The following is a 27,571-nucleotide window of genomic DNA, read 5'->3' as shown; positions in this document are numbered from 1 at the left end:
GTTGTCAGCTGACCCAGTAATGTCCTTTATTATGTTTTTCCTCACTACCGGGTCTGGCTCAGGATGTTGCATCCAGCTGTCATTCACCTGAACCGTTCTGACCCCTTCTTTGCCTTTCATGTCATCCACACTGTTGGATCCCCTATTTATTTTTCAGGTGTGGAGTTAAGATATTTCCAGGATCACACAGCTTAGTTATGAAAGAACCAAGACTAGAAACAGGACATTTGAAACACAGAACAGACATGTTTCCAATGAGATTACTCGGCCGTATGATGCAGAGCAGGCATCATTTGCCTTCCCTAAGTATTTATTAAGTTTTCTTGTACTACACGGTCACTTTGAAATATAAGACATTTCTGAAATACAAGGTAGGCGGGTATTCACCTGCACAACCAAGTATCTGTTATCCTAACACGCTTAATGCTCACACCTGTGATTAGCAAGAAACAAGACCTTCGATTTGCAGTTTTCATTGGAAGAATAGAACTTTCTGGTGGCTGCCTTTGCCCAGCAAAACCAACTACTATTAATACCAACACTTATTTTTTTCTAAACTCCAGTGATTGAAAGAGTGAAGATGGAAAACACAACAGAGCACAGGGCAAAGGCCAGGCTCTGCAGTCCACGGGCACCCTGGCCATGTGTGCACTGGAACAGAGGAAAGGCCAATGGGCGGGCAGAGCAGGTCTGGGAGCAGAGGACCCTTGGTATTCCTGTGAAAAGGGAAATCCAGGGAGCCCGTGTGCTAACTGTGCAAGCGTTTGCGTGTGATGCCCGTGTGTCAGGGACAAAACAGAGTAAGGGCAGATGTGTTCCTTGTCTCTTCTTCCCGTTCTTCCTTTAGCAGAGGAGAAGAAATTGAGATTGAGAGACTGGACCATCCTGCAGTGAGGACACGGAGACTGATAGAAAGTAGTCCTGAAAATCACTGCAGCCCCCTAGCCTGCTCTCCCCAGGGCCACAGCAGCAGCTTCCTTCTGAGCCCTCACTTCTCGGGCCTCCCATCCCCTCTGTCCTCCCACAGAGAATGTTCTGGTGGCACAGAGGCCCCATGCCTGCCCAGCCACCTCTGCCTCTCCCAGGTGGCCTCCTCCTCTGCTTCCCAAGCAGAAAAGCCAGCCAGTTTGCAGCACTCTCTCGTGGCTGTTGCTCTAACTGGGTGGTTAGTGGATGCCCCTTGCGATGGGACCGGGGTGCTGGTGGGAAAGTAGACATCACCGCAGTGGCAGTAATAGTAACAGCCATAATGCCATGTTTTGAACACTTTCTCTATGCCAAGCTCTTCCCATTTGTCAATTCAATTCATTCTCACAATGACCTGATGGGGTTGAGTGGTATTGTTTTCATTTTGTAGAAGAAATCGAAGCCCAGAGAGGTTGTGTAATTTTCTGAGGATCACAGAGGAGCCATGATCCAAAATCCAGCAGGCATCAGAGCCCATGCTGTTGACCTCTCCTCTGGCAGGGCTTCTCTCTCATTGAAGGCATTTGCATTTTAATGGCAGTTTTCTCCATTTCTAGGACTCTCTTGTTTGTAAGGCTGGTTGTGTGTCCCCCCTGGAGCCTCCCAGCCAGAGGGATGGGGTTAGTTCCATCTGTCCAAGGAATGGGAGGCTCAGTCACTTGAGCAGCTAATGAAGCCAGGAAATAGTGGCCTCAGCCCTGGGACCCAGCTCCGATGATTCTAGGCCAGGTGTACCACCCTTTCTAAAACCCACAAAGCTACCCTGTGCTCTTGCAATGAAAGCCATGCCCCCAGCTTGGACTCCAAGGCCAGCATGACATGGCTGCACTCCCGTCTCCAGCCTCATCCCTCACCACCCTTCCCCACCATGCTCCCTTAAGCCGCAGTGGTCTTTTAGCCCTTGGGTTCACCATGATGCCTCCCTCTTGATGGCCTTTGTACACGTAGTTACCTCCAACTGGAACCCTCTTCTCTGTGTCTTCCCTTCAGCTAGAGGGAACAGGGAAAGAGTGCAGTCCGAGCTCTGCAACATGCCCACTGCCTTCTTTCTTTCTTTTGCATGGATCACAATGAGTAATTATATGTGAGAATTACTCACATTCTCTGATAGAGTATGTAAAGGAGATATGTTTTTGTAGGTTCCTGTGTTAACTCTGACGTTATCAAATTCCCTGTAAGGGGCAAGGCACTAGAACAAGTAAAGGGAGGTACAGAGATGAAGACACCACGACCCCCGCCTTCGGAAAATCTGCCAGCTAGTGAGGAGCCACTTCACACTAGCAGCTACTACTTCAAGGCAGGGTGAACTGGGCCAAATGCTCCAAAGAAGTTGGTAGCAGGGAGCCTAGAGGAAAGTTACAAAGTCAGAGGCAATCAGAATAGCACAGAGACTCCGTGTAAAGCAGCCTGTGCTTTGATGGATGAAAGGAGTTTCAGCTGAAAGGGGAGGACGTTCTAGGCTGAGTGAGTCCAGAATAGGACACACAGCTGCCTGAAGACCCAACAAATCAGAAAGCAAAGAGGTATTACGTACGTTATTTCCTGGCCCCCAGAATGTAAGCCCTGCTGATTCAGGGATTTGGGCCTGCCTCCTTCATGGCCATATTCCTGGCTCCTGTGAAGTGCTCCATAGCACTTTGGTAGGTGCTCAGTAGATGTTATTGAATAAATAAGGTAGGTACTCACTGCTTCCATTTTACATTTGAGAAAATGCATGAAGAAGTGACTCAAGGTTACAGAGTCAGGATTTTAAGTAGTAGAGCCAGGACTTCAAGAAAACATGGGAAAATATTTTTTACAATGATGGAGGTGAGAAAGACTTTTTAAAGCAAAGCATGGAGGCTAAAGTTTGGCAAACTATGGGTCACAGGCCAAATCCAACCCAGCAACTTTTTTGTTAATAATGTTTTATTGGCACACAGCCACACACATAAATTCCTTTTTGAATTGATCTTGAACTGATAACTCACAAAAGAGGGCATACCAAGCAGACCTATGGAGCTGTCAAGCCACTTACAATTATGGAAGTTGAAATTGTTTTGTTTTTTAAATTAGCAAATTTTAAACCCACTTGATACTTACTGGTTGGGAGCTCGATGAAATTCTTATTTCTTAGATTGCTGGTGACCTTAAAATTGTTACAATTTTGGAAAATGATTTGGCAAAGTAGTAATAGTTTTTAACATACACCTTGAGTTTATGTACTAGGAAAGTACACCTTGAGACAGTAATCTTACATTTAGGAATATACACTCGTAAAGAAACTATCTTCAGTTTGGGACAGATTAAGTACCCCCAAGTTCTTTAAACAGTGTAAAATGTTTTTGATTTAAACTAAATGGAATTGAACATAAAATTCCACTGGTGCTACTTTTACTACCATGGTAAAAGCCTCCACAGAAAGGTACCAAGTGCTAACAAAGATAGAAAACAGCTGGCATTCTCATGCATTGCTGATGGAAATATAGAACCTCCATTCTGGAGGACAGGTTTCCAGTTTCTTATAAAGTCAAATGTTCAGTAGTCTCCCCTTATCCTTGGGGAGATATGTTCCAAGATCCCCAGTGGATGCCTGAAACCGAACTCTACATATACTATGATTTTTTTCCTATATATCCATACCCATGGTAAAGTTAGTTTATAAATTAGGCATGGTAAGAAATCAACACCAATTACTAATAACAAAATAGAATCATTACAACAATAGACTATAATTGAAGTTATATAAGTGTGGTTCTCTCTCTCAAAATATCTTACTGTACTATACTCACCCTTGTGATGTTATGAGATGATGAAATGCCTGTGTGATGAGCTGAAGTGAGGTAGGTGACGTAGGCATTGGGACGTAGCAGTAGGCTACTATTTGCCTTCTGATGATTCATCAGAAAGAGGACCATCTGCTTTCAGAAAAGGGTTGATGGTGGGTAACTGAAATATGAATGTGAAACTCAAATAAGGGAGGGACCAGTGTATACTTAGAGTGTGATTTCCGACAATTCCACCTCATGTGTTTAGCCTTGAGAAATTCACACAAAAGCCTGTAGATGAATTTTTACAGCAGTTCTATTTATAATCATCAACAGCTAGAAAAAATACAAATGTTCTTCAATGGGTGAATAAATGAACTGTGGTACATCCATACAATAGAATACCACTGAGTAATATAAAAGAGCATGCTATTGATACCCATAATGACTGGGATGAATCTCAAAGACACTATGCTGAGTTGAAGAAGGAAGTCTCAAAGGCTGACACCCTGAGAGATTCCATTTATAGGACCTTCTTGAAAAGACAAAATAAGGGGAAGGAGAGCACCTAAGCGTTTGCCAAGTGTTAATAAAGTTTTATTGGCTCATAGCCACACCCACAAATTGTTTTTTTAATCAATCTTGAAGAGATAACTCACAAAAGAGAACACAGAACTAAGCAGACCTAGGGAGCTGTCAAACCAATTCCAATAATGGAAGGTGAAATGGGGAGGGTGTGACTATGCAGGGATAACACAGGGTTTTGGGAGAATGATGGAACTGGTCTGTATCCTAATTGTGGTGGTGGTTACACAAATCTATTCATGTATTATAATTCATGGAAATGCACACACAAAAAAAGTCTATTTTACTATATTTAATTCAAAAAATAAAATAAGTATGTACAGGAGAAAACCAGAAGATAATACACAAAAAATTGCAATATTATTTGTTTAAAATGGTGATAAGGGCTTTCTTTTACTTGTTTTCCCAATTCTATATGAATAAATTATTTTTATAATCAGAATAATGTGCTTACAAAGAAACCTATCCAATAGCTCTAAAATCATAGTCGTGTTTGGAGTTTGGGAAGGGAACAGATGTCCCCTCATACTGCAGTAGTATCTGAAGGCACCATGCATCCTGGATCATTGCAGGCAGTTCAAATTGTGTCTAGGAGTCTGTTTATGAAATTAATAAAGCATGTAATTCACTTGGAAAGTGTAATTGTAACAATAGAATTTTTTCATCTTTAGAAGTCTTGTTTGTCTGGAAAATTTCCTTTTGTAGAATTCCCTATTCACCTTTGATGCCAAATAAATGAAATGGTGTAATAAGGCAATAATAACGCCATGTAAGCATGCACTCTGTCATTTGTTTTACAAATCCCAGGAAGGTAAGTAGGATTAGGGGATGTGCTTCTGTTTGCAAAGAGAAAACAGAGGTACAGAAACACTGAAGTATAGGCCGTGTGGCAGTAAAAATTCCATTTGCTTTAACTTTTCTCCCAGGAGGCAAACCATATTTTTTTGTGCCTCACCAATAGTGATATAAAAGGTTATATTATCATACTGCTTTCTCTTGAAAATTTCCTGGATATCAGTAGTAATGAAATAAATGTTGTATGCTTTGGGAGAAACAGTATTTGTTTTCTCCCTGAAAATTCACAACTACTTCGACCATAATGAAATACCATCATCTGTTCGGCTTTTAGGATTTTACACTGCACGCTGATTCTGCCTCTGTACTACGTCGAGCCTTTCTTTTCGTACACCTTCCTCAACCTCCAGCTCATCCTCCTGCAAGTCCTCCACCTTTACTGGGGTTACTTCATCCTGAAGATGCTCAAAAGATGTATATTCATGAAGGTAAGGGCTGTCTGAGTATTTTTGCTCTTAACAGGTAGATTTCATTGTCAGACAGAACATTCTAGTTAATTTAAAATGAGAATTCTTTTTTCCTTGATTTGATCTTTATTGGTAAGAGTTTCCCTAAAAAAATATAGCTAGATTTTTCATTAAGCAGGTCTCAAAGATGCTTTTAAGAAATGCTTTTATTGGTTTTCAGTTTTTTCCCAAAAGTTGATTGCTGCATTTTAAAGGCTGTCCTAATGAGCCTAAATTTGCTCTAGTTTGGGACAAGCTTTGTGGTGATAGTTGAGTAATAAATCAGAGCCTTATGTTTACTTTTGCGGAGCATCCGGTTTGCACATAACACTTCCCCCCTGAGTTCTCCCCTGCTCTCTGAAATACTATGCATCATTTGGCTCTACTTCTTTTCTGCAAACATCTTCCCAAAATAATAACAAATTGCTAATACATTTTAGATAATAGAAGGGTTTTTTTGTTTGTTTTGTTTGGATTTCAGTTCTGGGTCTTAATTCCAGAACAGGGGAGGGGAGGGCTTCAGAAATGATTAAGGCGCAGTCATTGCCTTTGGGGAAACAGCCCAGCATCTGGTGGGGGAATGTTCACTTTCTAGCAACTACCTATATTGGACAGAATGTCTTGTGTTGAAGAGAGGTCCCAGAAACTTGCTGTGGAAGTCTAAAAAGAAATTAATTGATTTAAGGGGACCAGGGAAAGCTTCATTGAATAGCCAGATTTTGACTTGAGCCTTTGGGAAGTAAAAAAAAAATCAGATCACAGCTCCTTCTTTGTATGGAGATTATACATCTAAAGGAGTTTTAATTAAGGATCTTTCAAGGTGAACGTTCCAGCTGGCCCATTTTTGGATGTTACCATCCATGCTCGTATAACACAACATTGTATCATCAGAATGAGTGAATTATTTGTCCCATATATGCTAGTAATTTATCTGATAAGCTCATTTTTTGATCAACTCTCCAATTAATTCATTTTCCTACTTCAGTAAATGTGTTTAAAATATCATTGAAGATATGGTGGGGACTTGATAATGAGGGGAGTCTAGTAACCATAATGTTGCCCATGTAATTGTATATTAATGATACCAAAATAAAAAAAACACCATTGAAGACTTGACAAGTGAAATGGACGTTGCAATAATTGACCTCTGGGCTTTCCAGCATCTCTTAGCTTCTAGATCTAGACAGAGGTGCAGGAAATTGGGCAAAATTTGGCTTAATCTCAAACCAAAGCCTGAAAGTTTCATCTGTTTAACAAAATTACTGACTTGAGCTTGTTTTCCTGAGAGTGGACTCTTTCCCTGAAAGTTGGGAGTGTTAAGAAAAACACTTTCAGTTTATTAATATTCTAAATAGCTTTTCTATAATATCTGCAGCAGTTATTTTATCTCTAAGTGACTGATAGAGTTGAAATAATTGAGATGAGGTTAAGAATTTGAGCAGTTACACACTTGGCACATCCAGGGGCAGGAGGGAAGGAAGGGCACTGTACTGTCCTGCCTTTGAGTAAGCCTTCCTGCAGCTCCCGTCCCTAGGCCACAGCTGTTCCCGTATTAGCTGGCAAGTGACAATAATCAGAGGCCTGGAAGGGATCCAGACAAAACAAAACTGGGAAACCGGAAGGTACTCTTATTCGGTTTCATCATGATTTTCACATTTCTGATCTCTAATGGGTTGTACCAGGCCTGATTAAAAACCCCATGGGTTGGGGAGCTGTGGACGAGAATTCCTGATTTCTGATGCTGTACTTTGGAAAAGCTGTTTCCAATAGCAATATGACAGCAGTTCTGGAGGCCCCCGCAGCCCTAATCCGTGCAGTTCTATGACTTCAGCCGGCTCGCATGTGCATTCTGTTTTCCACAGCAGTGGCAAAACTGGCTGTGAAATCAGCTTATTCCTCCAAAGCCATAAAGCCGCCTCTTGAAGTATGCTATTTGAAGGCCCCGTGGCATTGCAAAGGGAAGGAGAGCGAGAGGCAGGAGTTGAAACCCTTAGAGGAACAACTACCAAATCACTTTTCAACTCTATTTAATAAATACTTGGCGTTTAATTTACACCTCAGTTGTTACCTAGGTGATTAATTCTTGGATATTTAAAAAATAGAATCGCAGAAGTTCATAGGCCTCCAAAAACTTCCTGTAAGTCTCATAACAGAGAATAAGAATTTCTCCCTTCTAGTTCCCAATGCCTGGTAGGCTCTTATATGCAAATGAATAAAAAGTTGGGGTAAACAAGCTACACTGTTTTGTGTAAAAAGTCATAAAATAATTAATTAATTTTCTTATGGTTCCCACGAATTTGCATGATAGACTGAAAAGACAATATAGATTATGCTTCTTAAAAATAGCCATTCACATCTTATTTTCCCTAAACAGTAGGGTCATTGCATGTATATGGGGAATGGGGACCTCCCACCATTTGCTTCCTTTGTTGAATACCTTCAAATAACAGTATCTGAACTGCCTCTGATAAAATTGGTGATTCTGTGATGAGCAACCAGCCCACACATCACACCGAGAAGTTTGACGGCCTGTGAGGTTCAGCCTGTCACTCACTTGGCAAACATGAGAAGTGCTTTTAGAAGAAATTAGGAGCATAGCATGCTTCCATTTAATATTACTTAAAAGAACTTGATCATCCCAAAGCTATTATTTTCTTCTTTCTAAATATCATACCGGGTGTTCACCAACTCAAGCATGTCTCTGTGACATGTTAGACTGGGTCGTAGCCAGGACACAGAGGTCATGGCTGGAGCACACAGCCATTCAGGCCAGGATGGAGAACTAGCCCCTTGGCGACCTGCCCCAGCCAGCTGCTCTTAACAGGCAGTGTCTTTTAAGTTCTCCGAATGACACTTCACATACGCTGAACTATTTCACTTGAAGAAAGGAGCCCTCGGATAAACAAGAGGAAACTACCAAATTCGCACAGTAATTTCATGGCAAAGCCAAGACTAGAACCTGAATCTCTTAACTTGTAATAATACTTCACCTTCTCTTATTATTCTTTCTTTGAAACAACCAGAAAATTAATTTAAGATACTTGCGTGAAGTAAAAAATAGTGAACACATAAACAATTTGAGTAATCAAGATTATAGATTAAAAGGCAGCATAAATCCTTTTGCTTATTTTTGAACTTTTTAAAAGCATAAGGAAATGTTTTATAATTATTATATTTTTAATCCATCACTTCCTAGTAAAGCAGTTAGGGTAAGAGCTAAGAGAATGGGCTCTCTGTGTAGATTCAAACCTGTTGGCCTGTTTACTGGCTGTATGATTTTGGGTTTATCACTGCTATTTATTGCCTCGGTTTCCTCACCTGTAAAATGGGAGATGATGGTTTTAGTACCTGCCCTGTGGAAAGAAACCACTAGCACAGTGTCTGGTACATAATAAGCACACGACAAATGTTGGCTGCCATTATCACCACCCTCATTACTATTTACTCAGGTTCTTTGTGCCAGTTACAGACACTCTGTGAATTCCAAGTAGCCAGGCAGTTGGCTGTCAGTCAAGCCCTCTCTTCCCTTTGCTTAGATAATTCTGCAGCTGATGTCAGGTGTCACTGTCCTTCACTTGCAGCCAGGGGCCCCAATGACAGCTTCCTAAGCTGTCTTCTGCCCGTTGACTGTCATGACGCCCACTCTGGACGATCCTTTTGACATACTGTCTCAGCTACCAGTGTGCTGGGGAGGAAATACAAAATCCGTAACATCCAAGGAACCTCCAAGTCTCCCTTGTTAGTAGGCAGTAATGGATGTAAAAACTTCCCTTGCTGAATAAGACATCAGAAAAATGCCATAAAGACAGATGATTGAAGTAGAGTTTTATAAAAATGCTATCAGTTTTTATTTCCATATTTCTGAATATTTATATAGATGAACAAGTTTAACAATCTATCCAAGAACAACAGTGAAATCTGTAAACTTGTAATAACAAAAATAAATGTGCGAAGTTGTTTAGCTTACAGAATTTCAAATTTGAATATTCTTCTACACCATACATTCAGCTCAGCCACAAAACAAAGAGTCCCGTAAGTTTAGAGCTGCAAGAAAGCACTAAGTGCCTCCTACCAGGACAACATGACCCCCTCTTCAAGTCCTTACTACTGAAATGCAGTTTGCCCCCCACATCCACGTAAAGCCGTGGTCTCAATCTTATAGAGGACTGGAGCGATGACAAGTGAAGGTCTGCGACACCCATGGTCACACTGGAACGGTGCTTCACGCCCTGGAGCCTTAGCTAATGCTCCGCTCTTTGCCTCCCCAGGAGTTCTGAGTTTGTGAACATAGGTCCTCAAAACATGAGTAATATGAATTTCACGAGCATATGTTTCTACGAGTGTGCATTTGGCGTGGCCTCTGCTCAGTTCTCACAAGCTTCATCATCTTATTTTTAGCTCCGTTAATGTTGCCGTTCAAGTAATCAGTGAATTTCAGCTCTTCATAGAGGGCAATCTTTAGAAAATCCCAGTAAGGGAACCCCCATTAGGGGATTTTCTGGCTTGAAGCAATCACAAGCCTGAGTTGTCATAAACCCGAAAGAGGAGCATTGTTTGCACAAGTCAGATTGAGATAGGTAACCATATGCGTGGCTCTGAGATAATAAAAGAAAAAGAGGGTATCATGAGTGAGAGGCAGGGCCACGAGCAAATCAGCCGCCGGCTCCCTGACCCCATCAGAACTCCTGCTGCTCTGCCCTGGACTGGGAGGCCTCTGTAATAGACCCACAGGTTCAACCAGGGCACCGGGGAAGACATAGCCTCACAGGCACAATTTGAGATGAAAGCAGCACAGAACTGGAAGGAAGAGTCCTCCTGTCAGACGGGGAAGTGGAGGCCTGGAGAACGGGGATTCCTAAGGCCTGTGAATCTGGACTGGCACCCAAGCTGTGCTCATTCCTACCCTAGGAGAACATTATCCAGGCATTTTCTTATACACTACTGAGATGTTCCATACCTTCCCCCAAGCATTGGAAAGTTTTCTGTTGTGTTTTTCTACAATGTTTCTTCTTTCTAGTAGGATAGGCATTGTGACTGCACGCATCCAGGTTCTGCAGTACCTCTTTCTGCCGCTGCTGACAACAGCATGTCTTTTCAGCTCCTAAGTCCAGACAAACTGACCTCTGATGGAGAAAGATTACGTTAGGATTTTTAAATAACAAGTTTTTATTTCTGTTTTCATCAATCCACCCTCTGTTCCTTTGGAACTACTCAGGGAAAGTAGCTGGGTGACAGCAGCTGAGAGAGGACTGGTACTTCTGGGAGATACTGCTAGATATCTATTTTAAAATATTTTAAAATACAAATCTTACTTCCCTACCATTTCCCATGAATTTTTAAATTATATGAACTATTTTCCATACTTACTTTATCACATATTAGCTCTCTTTGTGCATACTCCTAAATTTCTTGCCCTTTCTGTTTTCTAACAATGGTTTTGATGATACTGGTTCTTCGGAGGTACTGGACAACCCAGGTCATTTGATCAGCGGGAATCATCTGAAGCCACTATAAAATGAGGGGACTTGTTCAGTTGAGAGCTGTCCAATGAAAACATGTTTGAAGATAAAAGTGGGTGCTCAAACCCCGACTCTTTCTTTCCTCTGTCCCAGCCAGATCTTCCACTGAGCCACTGATCAGATTTTGCTGAAGTTGAAAAGGAGGGTGAGGGATGGGTGCAGAGCCAGCCAAGGGGGAAAAGACGCTCTGACATCCCTTGTACCCATAATTTTAAAATCCATTTCACAAAAATGGAGCAGATTTTATGTATTCCTGAAAGGGACAGGTATTCTCCATTTACTAGTAGACAGGCAAATCCACATGTACATGCATCATGCATGTCAGCACACACACACACACACACACACATCTCATGTGGCACTTGAGTCTCTGTTCTTGTGTGAGCCTACACAAGGGGATAGGCAAAATTCATGGCTTGTTAATATATCTACACATTCATACCAGGATGTGAAAGTTTTATTAATGGGCTCTTGGGGCAAAGGGATTGGTGAAAGCAGGTGTGGGGGGGAGAACATGCCCTGGTCGGCACTGTCCCTGTTAATCTCCCAGGATTTTCTGGGGCTGCTCCTGCCCTGTGGCCACCTGCCCACCCCCACTCCATCAGTCTCGGAAGAGAGCTTTATGTCCCACAAAGGAAACCTTGTTCCTGAAAACTCATTCAGTTTGTAGATGTGGGTGAAATAAATACATTTTTAAAACATTCTCATTTGGATTTATCACATGGGCCTTAGAGCCTGAAGGATTCACGATGCAGATGGCTTTACCCGCATTCTCTTTGGGGAATAGCACGCATGCCATCAGTGGAACACTGTACTCTCAATGGGTTTATTTTCTGCAAATGGTGTCTCCTTGTAACGGACCCGGGAAATCCAAAGAAAGCAGCGCTGGGCCCGTGCGCCCGGGCGCTCCTCGCTGGGCCCTGCCACCGGTTCTGTATGTCTGCACTGAGATTTGCCATTCAGTCAGCCGCAGCCTCAGTGTCACTCCCACAACTTGAGCCTGTGTGTGTGCTTCTGCAACAGTGTAGGTGTGTCTCTGGAGCCCTTGGCCATGTTGTTCAGTGGGATGGGACCGACTAGTCTCACTCTCTGGCTGGCTGGGCCCACGGACCCAGTCTCTAGAGGACCCTCTGAGATCTGGCCATGGTGGGGCTGCAGGCTACAGGCAGAGCTGGGCCTCCACAGTAGGGTGACTACTTGCACCATGATTTGGTAGAAGCCTCTAAATCTACCAGGACCCCCCAAAATCTCCTTAACCCACTGATCTGTGTGCAAGACGGTGTAAAGTATGTGAAGAAAGTCCAGGCTCTGGCAGGGCCCTAGGAGCTCTGCCACCCAGAAGAGAGTAATGGGGAAGCTGAAACCCAGTGCAGGTGGGGAGGAGAGGAGAGCAGCAGCGGACCTGCCCACTTCCCACTGCCGTGTCAGCTGTGTGTATTCCTGTGTGTGCACATGGTCTCAAGGTGCTCTGTGGCTCTACCCTGCGAGGGGGGAAGGGAGCTGGGCTTGGCAGAGGGAGAAGTTGGGCTGCAGTGCAGCTCAGCAAAGGCCTGGAGAAGGCTGTAGAGCTGGCTGCCCTTCAGTGATGTCCCAGTTGAGGCAGAGGGGTGGGACCTCCATGTCCCAACATTAACTTGTCACTGGGTGTGGGCTGCCCTCTGGAGAGGGGGCAGAGCTCTGGGCAAGGCAGCTCCCTTTTCTTCAGCAGAGGAGGATACCAGGAGAGACACAGCTGTGGGTCCTCCAAGCTGGGGGTTAGAGCCATGGCCTGAAGGGACTTCTCGGCTGTGCACCAGTTTCCACTGGTGCCTGCACTGCCCCCAATCCAGCCCCAGCCCCCACGAGGAGGACTGCATTTACCCTCAGGCGGGAGGCGGACTAGGACGCAGAAAGTTTGGGTTCCCAAACACTTAGTGAGTCTGTGGAGGAGTCACTGTTTGTTTAGTTTTTACCGTCTGCTTTCTCATTAGAGTTGACAGCTACCCCTACCTTCCTTACGGGATGTGGTTAAGGATAAAAATGTTCTGATATAAATGAAATCACTCTCTAATCTTTGAGGTGTGGAGAATTCTATCCTGGTTCTGTGCCCTGTTTTCCCAGTTTCTTTGCAAACCTGGTTGTTTTTTACTGGATGCCGGACCTTTTGAAGATCACCTTTTTGCATGCTGGATTTTGTTGTATCCCTTCAAATAGTGTTTTTGTGTGCAGTACAACTAGGGAATTTTGTTTTTTCTATGCAGTTAAGTTGCTCATAGTATGTTTGATTCTTTCAAACTTAAAAGCTTTGTTAAGTTAAACCCAGAAAGCTCACTTTTAAGCATTGTTAAGGTGAGACCAGAAAGCCTTTAGTCTGTGGCTACTAAGTGGAGTCCTTAGGATCCTTCTTTCATTCTGGCTGGTGAGAAGCCACGAAATTGCCAACCCGGTGTGAGCTCCAGGGCTTGCTTGGACAACTCCTTTCTGGTGTTTCTTTGCCTGGCCTCCAGTAGTTTTGTCACATACATACACAGTACTCTTTTTTGTAGAAAAACAAGAGTTCTTTAAATAGTACATTTCCCTGGAGAATTAAAGACATGACTCACTTTATAAGATGATGTACAAATTATTTTTAAGCAACCATCTATTATAGAAAGGGAGACATACTGGTAATTTTATATTGCCTTTCTGGACTAAAAAGACTCGTGACACAGGGAGAACAGTGTAGCACATAGTGGATCTCTGGCAATTTGCTGCACTGATGGACAGTGACTGCATTGGGCTATGGGGGGACTTGATAATATGGGTAAATGTAGTAACCACATTGTTTTTTCATGTGAAACCTTCTTAAGAGTGTATATCAATCATACCTTAATAAAAAATTTAAAAAAAGAGACTCGTGACATATAGTTAGGAAATCAAAATCATTTGAAATCGTGGAATTTTCAAACTTGAAAGGTCATTAAGTGATCCTCTGCTTCAATTTCTTTTTACAGAGAGCCGCAAAGAGGTTCTGGGGCTTACCAAGGGGCCTGCCAACCACGGTGTGATCTCTTACTGTTATCAGCATCACCCAGAACTAGTTAGAAAGGCAACATCTCAGGCGCTGCAAGGGACCTTCTAAATGAGAGGTTTATTTATCAAGAACCCTAGGTGATTCATATGCACATTAAAGTTTGACAAGCACTGGTCTAGAAAATTCATATTCCAGATAACTAAAAGTAAAAGTCCATGTACAGCTAGGTTTCATAGAATCCACTTAAAATGTAATGCAGCTCCTTTGAGGAGGAAAAAAAGGAATAACTCAATTGTTTTTCTCTGTGACCTTGTCAACTTGGATAATAAGAACGAATATAACCAAAAGGAATGTTCATAGTAGTTCAGAAAAATTGAACTCTGACTCCATGCACTTTTTTTTCATACAGTTAAAACTAAAAGTTTGCTTTCAAGACAGCATAAAATGCTTATTATATTGTTCTTTGTTTCCCTGCCAACTGTGGATTTAGATGCAGAGCCATTCAAAAAGCAGTGGGACACCATGAGTCACTCATGACCTCGTGGGTTTTTGACATTACTGGAGAACTACAGATGCCCAAGCACAGACTTCATTAAAGCAGTTCCCAAACACAGCTCTACCATTTTCTCAAAGCCACAGTTGCAAATGCCGTTCCCAGAGGGGTATGGAAGTGCTGTGGCAGCGATCATTCCTTTACCTAAAACGAGCATTTTATCCCATGAACAGTAGCATCTGTTTTTTTCATTGTCAAGGTTTATTTTGTTTGGTAATCCTTGCAATAATTTTTTAGGAATACAGACCAGGGCCAGGTATTTACCTTTACTAATCAGCAAGTCATGATTAATTGATAAAGATATTTATGTTCCAGAGTTTTTAAAATATATGAAAACACTGCACAAAAATAAAGCCCAAAGCATAGACATCAGGGTTTGACTTTAAGTTTATTATACTCACTCCTCTTTTTGGGGTGGTCATGTATTAATTGAGTGGTTCTGGTTGTGTTAACACACGCACTACAATGCAGGGCCATGGCTGTGGGTGAGAACATGTTCCCTAAGACTCACAGGGTGGCGAGGGGTTTTGATGTTGCATCATATGAGGATTGACTGTAGGAAATGAGAACCGTTATTGAAGAGGAGTTAACTATCTTTAAATGTTTGAAAAAGTGACCAGTGTTTGAAGGAAGTACGCAGACAACTTTTAAACACTTACTGTGACTACTGGAGATGTATAGGCAGGAGTACGTGCATCTTCTTCCTGGGCTATTAAAAAGGGCAGAGCAACATCCAATAGAAACTAAATGAGCTTAAAAGTCCCTTCCAACTCTGGAGGTCTTTGGACACTGTTTTTTTTTTAATGTAATCCTCCCTCTACATCTCAAAAGCTACCACCCCAGTCCCAGCTGCTGGCGTGCCTCTCCTGGGGTACCTGCACGGGGCCCCTCAGTGCTCCACCCAGGACCACCCTGGCTTCCCCCGAACCACCTCCCTGCAGCAACAGGGAACACTGTTAGATGTAAACTGGCTCCCCCACGAGGGCAGAAGCTTTCTGAGGACAGCCACCTTGTCCGTTTTGGTCACTGATTCGTCCCCAACACCTTGGAACAGTGCTACACAGTGGCTTGTGATTGGATTTAGAAGTAAATTTGAACTTGTGACCATGACCCAGGAAGTCCATAATCTGGTCCATGCTTACTCCCTGACTGCATCTTAGGGCAATGCTCCATCTTCCTTACTCTGCTGCAGTTGCACTGGCCTTTCTGATCCCTTAGCATGCTAGGATTGTTCCCACCTCAGGGCTTTTGCACATACTGTTTCCTATTCTTGAAATGCTGTTTACTCTGCTTTTCCCCGACCCCTCCTACTTCACCTCCAGGTTACAGCCTTTGCGTTCCGCTTCCTTAGCAAGGTCTTCCCGGCATTGCCCCCATCTGAGTGAGATCCCCAACTTACATACCATGGTATTCTCTACTTTGTAACACTTACAAATGAGTAATTATATATTTATCGTTATGTGGTGAATCCCTTATGGTGTGACTCCTTCAATAGATTGTAAGTTATTTGAAGACACAGACCACTATACCCCCAAGGTGTTGTACAATGCCCAGGGGCTCAAGAAACAGTTTTTCAACTTGGGGTTCTCAACTGGGGTGACTTTGCTCACACAGGGACATTTGGCAACCTCTGGAGACATTTGTGGTTGTCCCAACTGGCATCTAGAGGACAGAGACCAAGGATACTTAGTGCTAAACCTCCTACAGTGGGCAGAACAGCACCCACACCAAGAATTATCTGGCCTGCAAAGTCAGGAGCGCCCACACTGAGAGCCCTGGGCTAATGGGTGAACTCCTTTCTCCCGTGGTTGATTCCACTTTGCGGTTGTTGGTGTTCCCAAATCATTCCTTGCTTCACCATCTGCCCATGTCAGCTTGTACAGAGAGAGGTTAGATTTTAGCAGGAACAGACAGCACGCTATTTCTTGAGAAGGCAAGATCTGTGTAATTAGCTGGTTAGCATTTCTTCAGATGTAAACATTGGCAGTTTAAAATTATTCAAGTGATAATCACAAATGGTTGCCAGCCATTTCCTTTTGAAATAAGGCAAGTATATTTGGAAAGTTCTGATGGCTTGAAAGAATCAGATTGTAGCTAATTGTTCTGGTGTAACTGGGAGAAAATTATCACTTTTCCCCCACATCCTCAGAGAGCACAACTTTCGGTTCCTTCGTGGTTGTGTGTAGTTTGGGCTGTGAAGGGCACACCCGGTAGGCAGTGTCGATGCCCCCGAACAGTCGTTTTAGTTACTCGTTGGTTCTAATTCACTTACTAACCCTTTCTGTACCATTTTTTTCTCACCTCTGAACCTTGTGAATGTTGAGTCTAAGCAGCTGAACTACTGATTTCCTGAAGGCAGCAAATTCTTGCCTCCTGCCCCAAGCCCACACTTCGCACATACCTGTCTCTCTCATATATGAGCTGCACAATTTCTCATCTCCAGTTCTAGCCACAGCTCTTGTGAGGAAGTTTTGGAGTTGTTATTTATTGAAACCTTTCATTCAGCTCTATAGTCAGTCTGGGATGGTGCTTCCCAAACTTCACCACCTCTAGATACCCAAGGCCCTGGTTTTATGCAGCACACGAGGGCATGCTGGTGTGCCCACCCAAAGCAGGAGGAGACTGGGGCTCTGGTGCTGCCCCAGGGCTCAGGGGGTCAGTACCTTGGCATACCTTTTAGCTCTTTCCTGGCACATCAGTTGGGAAACTCTGGTGTAGAATCATCCCCACTGTACTGTAGCTCCTCAGCTATGGGCCCAGTAGGTGATATGTCCCAGGCTTCCTCTTGAAAGTGTGCTGACGGATTGGAATTGTCTAAGAACAAATCATATTTTGTCTCACTCTAGAGAAGGGTAGGTGATATAGTTTGTGAGTTTGCCCGATTCAGAAATCTTGCTGACAATGGCAGCTGGGCTCCTCTGAGCCCAGGAAGCAGCACCGTCCCGCCGGGGCATCTGCAGTGGCCGTCACGAGCCCTGCTGCAGAGCGCGGGGGGGCTTCGGGACGCACACCGTGCTGTGTCGCAGAGGGCGGGGCCTGCGCTGCACAGTGGGCTGACGCTCTGCTCGAGTACTCTGAGGTCACAGGCCATTGCTTGCTGGTGGGCCAGGCCAGCCCAGAATCTGGATTCTAGTGAATTTTTTTTTCTTGAAAATGGTTTTGCATCTTTGCCCACTTAGTGTTCCAGAACTTTCAGGCTATAGAATCTAAAGCTGTTTCTAAAGGATGCAAAATGTGGCAATTTAGAGACTATGTTAATTTTAATGATTTTAATCCTTGAAGCAAATTACATTTGTGAAATCATTTCTATATCCATCACAATGTGGTGATTACCATATCATCTGGTACATTTTTTATTTATCTTTAGGTGATGTAGAGAATATGAAAGAAACCCATGCATCTTTATCAAGAACCATTTATTACAATGTGAGCTCTGCTGCCACTAAGCTGTGTCACTCAGCCGAGAGGAATGGAGTCCTGTAGCTTATATCCCATCTGGAAAATGGACGTGTCTAAAAAGACACTGTCTAGAATCCAGCCCTAAATCTTACTTTTCTCTTGGAAGCTCATTTTTAAAAACTTGTAAACCTAGCAAAATGAAATAATTTCTGAAGGAAATTAGATACATTGATAGCACAAGTGTAATGAAAATTATAGCCATCAGTGGAACACAGAATACATTCTGTTTATCCTGGTAAACTGGGACAGTTTAAAAAGCAACGTTTTGAGTCTGGCTCTGGAATTCAAGAGGAGGCATTCTTACATATGCTGCTGGGCAGTCCAGTCCAGGGAGGTCTCCCTCTGTGCTCCGTGAGACCTCAACCCGGAAAAGGGTTCTTGACACTGATGAAGAAAGAATTCACGAGCAGGTCGCGCAGGTACAAGCAAAGAGTAGTTCAGTAAGGCAAAGTGCCCACTCAAGGTGGGAGTGAGGGCGTGCTCCAGAGATGAGCGGCGTGGTGGGGCTCCGGCTGTGTGGTCTTATAGCTGGAGTTTAAGCAGAAGTGGACTATTCATCGGGATAGGTGGGGTTTTCTTGGAATAGGGAGGGGATTCCCAGGAAATAGGATGTCACCCTTCTTATGTCCTTAAGATGGTTTGCCGTGGAAATGTCGTGGCCCCATGGGGCATGATATTTAGTATGCTAATGAGATTATAATGTATTTTGAGGTAAACTCAGGTCAACTTCTCCATGTTGGTACCAGTTTCGGAAGGTCTTTTATCTGTACCCTGCCTCCCCACATCCCAGGAGAACTACATGGAGTGTTTAGAATATGAACAAGCATCTAACTGAATGAGAACACCAGCCAAAGTCCCCAATTCCCTCCCTGCTCTGTGTCTGGCCATCTACCTACCAAACAGAAACCATGAATAATAAGCCAATCTTGGGGCAAGATTTAAAAACAGCTTGGATCCCAACTCCACAGGACTTGAAAGCCTTTAGGTCCTGCTTTGACTTGCGCTCAGGACAGTAGGCAGCCCAGGCTGTGGTCTTGCTGCTGGTCTTCTGTGTCTGAGAGATTCGACACCAGCTAAAGCTAATTACCATGTGATATCACAGGCGTTTTTCATGACCCCCCCACCTGTCCACTAAAAGAAAAGGATAAATAGGCGAGGTTGGAAGTGTTTCCATTGCTTTAGAGATACTCCAGTGCTCAGATGAATGAGTCTTTGAATGTAATTCAGTTCAGGTTGAGTCCCCCCTGCCCCTCGAACACACCTTCCAAAGGAGAATCATGACCTCCACATGAGTTTAATCCAGGGAAGGTCACTGGAAACCAGTTTCAGGGTTTTCTAGTCCTCCCAGTACCTGGGCTGCTTTCAGGCTGAGGGCGGGTCTCCCTCCACGGTGTCTGGGACTTCGACCCCATCCTCAAGCTCATGTCTTCTCAGCACTCTTGGAGGCCTAGCAGATGACCTTTTGCCAGGATGGGTGCCATGTAGCGATGTGGGGGCTCCAAAGCCCTGGTTTAGACTAGCAACTAGGTGTCTCCTTCACGAGTCACTTGCTCTTCATTCTTTCCATGGTCACTTTGTATGACCAAAGGGAATTGCTGGCGGGGAAGTGCAGGACTCAAAAGACCTTGCAAAAATTACTCAGCCACTTCCAACTGAATGAATGCTATTGTTCATAATGTGTTTTAGAGGACCCGGGTTGCTCCTGAGAAATGTTTAGTTGAATACTAGATACCTTTGCTAGTTCTAGAAAGGTAGTCAGCTAAACTTACCAGAGCAGGAATGTGCTGTCTGTAACTGTGGCTGCTAAAGCCTTCACCAAGGGGAAGCTGTCGAGCAGGTCATGGTGGCACATGTGCCACCATATGCTTTGGCACCGTGAGAACCCTGAACTAAGCAGCTGCAGCCCTTTGGCCACCAAAGCCCAGATCCACCCTTCACTCTTTCAAGGCTTTGGATCCCGCTTTATGCATGTATTTTCTTGAGCCTTTAATGATTTATGGGGGGGCTCAGAGCCAACGATTTGCATGAGTTCTACTAGCCAAGTGGACCACCAATAGGGAAGCCTGGGGTGCTGGTATACAGAGAACAATAAAGGGAAGGGCTGTGCAAGAAAAGAAATTGGCTAATTCCAGAGGGACTGACTGCTGCTTGTGCAAGCAGAGTCTTGGCATTCCATCAAAGCAGACAGGTAGTGTTCCAGAAAACACTGCAGTTTGACCTTTTAGCAAGTATGCAGATTCCTTGTTCTGCTTGAGCAAGCTTGACTTGTTTTAGATTTCTAAGGTGTTGCAATTATTGGGAAAGATTTGCAGTTGTGAAAAGGTGCTTTGCAGAGTATGGATTGGTGTTTATATCTTAAACTTTTCTGATTCTGTCTGATTAGAAAAGCCTCATTTTTTTTCTAGCATAGTTCAGCCACTGTTTTTCAAACTGGGTTGCAATCATTAACATGTCACCAAATCAGTTTTGGAGATCTCTACCGTCATTTTTTTAATGAAATAAAGTAGAATAAAACATGTCAATGTTTGTCTCACATAATTAAAATAACTAATTAGGGATGATTTTCATTATTTCAGGTTCTATGACTATTATTTGGTCCTGGTAGTACCAAGGGCAGTCAGAACAGGATGAGAAGGTATGAAGAGACAGGTGGTGCTCCGCTTAGTAAGCAGAGAAGAAACAGACCTTTTTTATACAGATAACCGCCCTCAAGCAGAACTGGATGTCTGCCTCCTGGGTGCCCCGTCTTTCCAAGTATTCATGCAGATGACTCCAGCAGAGGTCTGCAGAGCAATGTGGTTTAAGGTGTCTTAGCCTAGATCAGGGTTTTCATCCTGTCTGTGTCTCACAGCTGTGTGGCTTTGCAAAAGTTACCTAACCTCTCTGAGCTTCAGTTTCCTCTCTTAAAGTAAAAAGTATGGTGCTAATGTCCTAGGGTTGCTGTGAGGAGGAAACGTCAGTGTTCATACTGTTGGGGAGGAATTCAGTTCAGAGACACAGGGAAGTCAGAGTGCAAGGTAAGGAAGGAATTCATTAAAGTAAGAGTAGCAGGGAATAGCCACTGCCGTGCAGGTAACAAAGGGTAAGGAAGAACAGAGAGAGAAGGGAAGTTCATTGAACTGCTGCTTTGCATGGAGCACATCCCCTGCCAACTCCTAAAACCAGTGTCACCTGGCATCCAGTGTACGTTTGGACCTGCATGGCATGGGAACTGAGTCCCTACCATCCCAGAATCTGGGGGAGCCACAGAGCACTGGATGGAGAGAGATTATGTTCTCAGAGCTTCCCAGAAGCAAAAAAAGGAGACTTTTGGGCAAGCTACTAAAGAGCATGATCGTATAGCTGCAGTTCACTTCCAGGTCACCCAGGCAACGGGAGCTTGCAGTCCAAATCAGAGCTCTCATCAGACCCTCCTTCTTATCTGAAATAGGACAGAGGCAGAGTGAGACTTGAACTTCAGTCTGCAGGACAGAATGAAATAGCAAAGTAACAAGGACACTTACACTAGAAGAGGGCAGAGACAAAACGTCACACGTTGAGCAGCGAGAAGTTAGTTTAAGGCAGAAAGGTGCACACTCAAAGAAAGAGGAGTCTGGGCAACCTCAGAGAAGACGTGCCCTAAGGGTTTAGGGTCTGGGTTTTTATAGGGCTTTTTAGGTAGGAGTTGGCATAAGGCATGATGTATATAGGTGATTTATAATACCTTTGGAGTTTTGTCTTAAGAATAGGGTTATTTAGGTAACTGTGTTGATCTGGATCCTGGCATTCTTTGTCCACATAGGTTTATTTACACATCCGAGGTCTGTCTCCTGTCCTGGTTGCAAAATTACTTGATTAAGGGATAGGAAAAAGAGGGAAAAACAGCACATAAGTTAAAGAGTAAGCTGGGCCTTTTAGCAGGCTAAACTAAATCTTACCCTGGCCTGATCTAATTGATACAGTGAAGACATGGGCTGCGCTCAGATACTTTTCTTTATCTGGGGAATATCCGGACATTCCAAGTTGCTCGTGGCCTTTGGAGCTTCAGCTGATTAACTCATTAACTCAGTGAGTCTTTCCTGGCTCTCTAATTTTATCTAGTTAACTCTTTTGAGTCCCTTTTAGTGGGCTTTATTGACCTTATTCTTCCTCCACCTGCTCATATCTATTTTTCTGCCCAACAGTACTAACTGCTTAGGCCAGTGCCTGGCATGTGGAGATTTACAGCAGCTTTGTTCTTAATTGCCAAAACTTGGAAGCAACCAAGATGTCCTCCAGTAGGCAAATGGGTACACAAGCTGTGGATCCTCCAGACAATGGAGTATTCTGCAGCAATAAAAGGAAATGAGCTTTCAGGCTATGAAAAGATGTGACGGGAACTTAAATGCATATTACTGAGTGAAAGAAGCCAGTCTTAAAAGGCTACATACTCTCTGATTCCAATTGCATGACATTTTGGAAAAGACAAAACCATGAAGGCATTAAAAAGGTTAGTGGTTGCCAGGGGTTGGGAGGGAGGGAGGGAGTAAATGGTAGAGCACAGATGCTTTTTAGGGCAATGAAAAAAAAATCCCGTTTCATTGCTGTTACTGTTATATTACAGATGGTATGTACAAGATAAAATTCTATATAATGTGAGGTTTTGTTAATACTTGAATACCACACCATTCCCAATTTATACTCTTCAAGTTTCATAGTGTGCAACGCAACCACCTATACACCCATCTAACAAACTCTCATTCCCAGGAAATCCTTTCTGAGCTTGATCCACCCTCTGGGGCAGTGCTTTTCCATCCTATTGGACCCACACCCACTAGTCTGAAATTAAATTCCTAGATAATAAAACTCACCTATAACCATAATTTTAAAAAGCGTTATCATGCCAAAACTGTACTAAAAAAGAAATGATGAAAGACATTTCTGATAAAATATGTATTTCATGTGTAACGTGTGCATACTGGCACATACTAAGGAACACACTGAGGTCAACAGATGCTATGTTGCTTATATGTAGACTCCAGTGGGGCAGTTGCAAGCACAGACTGACCCAGGCATGTCATGCAGGGGACTCAAATGCCATGGGTAGTGTTGTCATCACTGACGGTTTTCTGATATTATGAAGTTCTGAACAGAACAACGTATAGTCTTTCCTTGATTTATGTACATAGTTACATTCCTGGAAAATTGAGAATATATTAAAACCATGCGGGAATTATTGTGCTTGAATGAAAAATGGAATTAGATTCTAGGCTTGGATAATTATAAACAGGGTCTTGCCTAAACTCAGGTCTGGCAGGACATTTACGCATCAGGCGCAATGTAGGGTATCTGGCATCCCTAACCACTGCTCACTAAAAGTCAGTAGTGCTTCCCAACCTTTGGGATGCCATACATTTCCAAAAAGCCCCTTATGATCCAGGACTGGATTCTAGAGGATGCAGATTAGAGCCGTGGAGAGTATCCTCAAGAACTAGTGTATTTCTCAGCTAAAGCAAGTCTTCACGTCCTGGAGAAATGGGCAAGAAGAGCTAGTCTGCTTTTCTGGAGACAAATTATTTTCTTTGTTCTGATTCAGATTTCTCTTGTTCCCTACAAAAATCTTTTGAGGAAGGGAAAGGAGGCCCATCCATGAAAGTCAATGTTAGCCACGCCTGGCCCTTTCCTGACAGACTCCATCCGCAGAGGGTGTTGTAGGAGGAGCACTTCTGATCCCAGCTCCCAACATATAAAACGGTTGCCCTTCGCTGTTGCATCTTAACTGATGAGATGCCAAGTTTATTCCGTAATGTTTATAGCAAGCCTTGTTTATTTTGAAACCTTTATTGGGTTGTTGTGGAAAGGAGCAGAATGTACAGAGAAGAGCCCATCAAGTTATATTTCTGTGAGTAAGCCAGCAAAATATGTGCACATTGGTTTTTTTTTCAAAAGCCACATTTGCATGAAGGTTGTCCACAGAGGAGGTATTCGGTTACATATACCCTGAGAATCTCTGGAGGTGGTCAGCTTTAGTCTGCAGGTCACGAAAGGAAAATGGAACTTGTATGGTTACGGATGTCATCTTGAAAAATGATGTGAGAGTAAATAGCCTCCACCTTTCTTTTTTATTTTCTTTTCTAGTCTGGGTTTAATAGACATGATTGCAAACTGGCTCAGAGGGTGAGGGGTCATTTCCAACACTGCCTTGCCCAGAGCTTGAGTTCTCAGTATTGTTTTAATAATTCATGCTGTTGTTTTTCTTTTGCAAACAAGTCCGGTCTGTAGCAATTCCGTCTCCCTTCCTCGGGGGCAGTGTTATTCTTCTGGGACTTTTCCTCACAGAATTCCTTCCAGAACACCATGAGAGGAGAGAAGCATCCCTCTCAGTTAAGAGCTGTCATGGAAGGCATCCCTTTCTAAAGAAAATAGAAAACATTCTAATGGCAAATAGTAAAAATATCTTTTGACAACCAAAATGCCCATGAGTAATACTTTACTTAGCAAATGTTTACATAGTGTTTGCTTTCTAAAAAGAAGTACTTTTTTTATTTTTAAACATCATCAGTAAAATCAACTTTTTTCTATTGGTATGTAGTTCTATGAATTTTAACACAAGCATAGATTTATGTATCCATCAGCATAATCAAGATACAGAACAACTCCATTACCCAAGTGATTCCTTTCCCGACCCTACTTCCTGGCAGCCACTCATCTCTTCTCCATCCTATAGTTTTGTCTTTCCAAGAATATCATATAAATGACATTAATATGTCATATAGTAGGTAATCTTTTGAAACTAAATTTTTTTCACTCAAAATTATGCCTTTGAGATTCATTCAACTTCTTATGAATGTGGATAGTTTATTCCTTTTTATTGGTAAGTAGTATTTAATTGTATGGATATACCATAGTTTATCCATTTACTAGTTGAAAACATTTGGGTTGCTTCCATTTGGGGGTAAACATGAATAGAGCTGTTAAACACATTTGTTTTTGTGTGACCATAACATTTATTTCTCTAGGGTAGATAGGGGTGGGATTGCTGAGACATACAGTAAATATATGTTTTACTTTTTAACTGTCAGACTGTTTTCCATAGTGTCTGTAGTATTATGCATTTCCATCAACAATGTATGAATTCCTTCCAGTTATTCTGCAGCCTTGTCAGCACTTGGTACTGTCAGTGTTTTTTATTTTAACTATTCTAATGGGCTTTTAGTTGTATCTCATCACACTTTCCTAATGGCTAATGATATTGAGCACCTTTCCATGTGTTTATAAGACATTTCATGTATCCTCCTTGAAGTGTCTATTTTTATATCTTTTGCCCACTTTAACTGATTTTTTTCTTATTGTTGATTTTGAAAATTCTTTATTAAGCATGCAGTTGGATATGGGATTTGAAAATATTATCTCCCAGTTTGCAGCTTTTCTTTTTATTCTCTAAATAGTGTCTTTCAGAGAACAAAAGTTTTTAACTTTGGTGAAGTCCAGTTTATCAATTTTTTTAATGGAGTATGCATTTTTGTGCCATGTCTAAGAAATCATCACCCAACCCAAGGTCATGGATTTTCTTTGGAAAGTTATATAGTTTTAATTTAGATCTGTGATCCAGTTTGAGTTGACTTTTGTATAAGTCATGACATTAGGTCCAAGTTTATTTTTTTGCCAACTGTTCCAACACCATTTGTTGAAAAGACTATACTTCCTTCATTGAATTGCTTTCGTGCCTTTGTCAAAACTCAATTAGCCATATTTGTTTGGGTTTATTTCTAGATTCTCTATTCTATTCCATTGATCTATGTGTTTACCCCTTTGCAAATAGCACCCAGTCTTGACTGCTGAAACTTTAAAGTAGCTCTTAAAATTGGGTGATTGAGCTCTCCAATTTTATCTTCTTTTTCAGAATTGCTTTAGCTGTTCTAGTTCCTTTGCTTTTCCATATAAATTTTAGAATTAGCTGTCTGTATCTGTAAGAAATCTTGCTGAGATTTTAATTGGTATTGTTTGGAATATAGATCAATTTGGATATAATTAACATTTTTTACTCTGTTGAATCTTCCAACTCATGAACATAATATGTCTCTCCAATTATTTAGATCTTTGATTTCTTTCATCAGAGTTTTGTAAGTTTTACACAGATATCCTATGCATGCTTTGTTTGGTCTGTACCTTATTATTTTACTTTTTGAAACTATTGTAACTGTTACTGATTTTTAAATTTCAGTTTTTTTTTGGACATTGATAGTCATGTTAGTTTCCTGTCATGGTGGTAACAAATTACCACAAACTTGGTGGCTTAAAACAACAGAAATTTATTCTATTACAGTTCTGGAGGCTAGAAGTCTATAATCAGTTTTGAACCAAAATTAAGGTGTGGCAGGGCTGCACTACCTGCAGAGGCTTCAGGGGAGAACCTGTTCTTCCACTTTTCCAACTTCTGGTGTCTGCCTGCATTCACTGTTCGTAGCTGCATTACTCCAGTATCTACCTCTGTCTTCATATTGCCTCCCCTCTGAATTTCCATGTGCCTCTCTTAAAAGACACTTGTGATAGTATTTAGGCCTCACCTGGATAATCCAGGAAAATCTCCTGAAGATCCTTAACTGAATCATATCAGCAAAAATTTTACCATATCAGTTAATATTCACAGGTCCCAGAGATTAGGACCTAGTATCTTTGAGCACATCTTTCAGCCTACTATGTTAGTGTTTAAAATCAAGATTGTGTGTGAGTGTGTGTGTGTGATTTTGTATGCTGACCTTGTATCCTGCAGCCTTTACTGCTAAACTCATTTACTAATTCTAGGAGTTTTTTGGTAGAGTCTTTGGGATTCTCTACATAGATAATCATGTCATCTGCAAATAGGGACACTTTTATTTCTTTACAATTTGTATGTCCTTTATTTCTTTTTCTTGCCTTATTACATTAACTAGGACTTCTAATGTAATATTGAATAGGAGTAGTGAAAGTGGACATCCTTGACTTGTTCCTAATCTTAGGGAGAAAAATTCAGTTATTATCATTAAGTCTGATGTTAGTTTCTATTCCTTCTTTGCTGAGAAGCTTTAACTTTTTATCATGAAAGGATGTTGAATTTTGTCATGATTTTCCTACATCAATTGATAAATCATCTATTTTTTCCTTCTTTAGATTATTAATTTATGGATATTCATTGATTACCAAATATTGAACTAGCCTTTTATTATTGGGACAAATCCCACATCATTGTGATATATTATTTTTATATATTGCTGGTTTGATTTGGAATATTTTGTTGAGGATTTTTATGTTTATGTTCATTAGAGACATTGGCCTGTAGTTGTTTTTTTTTCTTTATACTTTCTTTAGTTTTGGTATCAGGTAATTCTGGGCTCATAAAATAAATTGGGAAGTATTCCCGCATCTGTTTTCTGTACCAGATTGTAGAAATTTGGTATTAGTTCTTCTATATGTTTCATAGAATTTGTCAGTGAAACAATCTAGTCCTGATG

The 27,571-nt window shown here is 42.1% G+C and overlaps 2 protein-coding genes across 5 annotated transcripts in view; one reads left to right on the top strand and one right to left on the bottom strand.

Annotated features, from left to right (window-relative positions):
- The window catches only part of LOC118968711 (uncharacterized), a 76,393-nt gene that overhangs the window by 20,617 nt on the left and 28,205 nt on the right, over nucleotides 1-27,571 (bottom strand). The window lies entirely within an intron of this gene.
- CERS3 (ceramide synthase 3) overlaps nucleotides 1-27,571 on the top strand; it is a 116,776-nt gene that overhangs the window by 85,825 nt on the left and 3,380 nt on the right. For 2 of the 3 annotated variants that reach the window (XM_073227017.1, XM_073227015.1), the window contains exon 10: nucleotides 5,428-5,581. In XM_073227017.1, coding sequence (XP_073083118.1) covers nucleotides 5,428-5,581 — 154 coding nt within the window. Of the gene's footprint in view, nucleotides 1-5,427; nucleotides 5,582-14,090; nucleotides 16,882-27,571 lie in introns of those variants that run through there. The other variant, XM_073227018.1, reaches the window with a different exon arrangement.

The sequence above is a fragment of the Manis javanica genome, chromosome 18 (genome assembly GCF_040802235.1).
Source record: "Manis javanica isolate MJ-LG chromosome 18, MJ_LKY, whole genome shotgun sequence".
Taxonomy (NCBI): Eukaryota; Metazoa; Chordata; class Mammalia; order Pholidota; family Manidae; genus Manis; species Manis javanica.
Note: the sequence above shows the minus strand (reverse complement) of the source record. Positions and strands in the feature narration are given on the sequence as shown.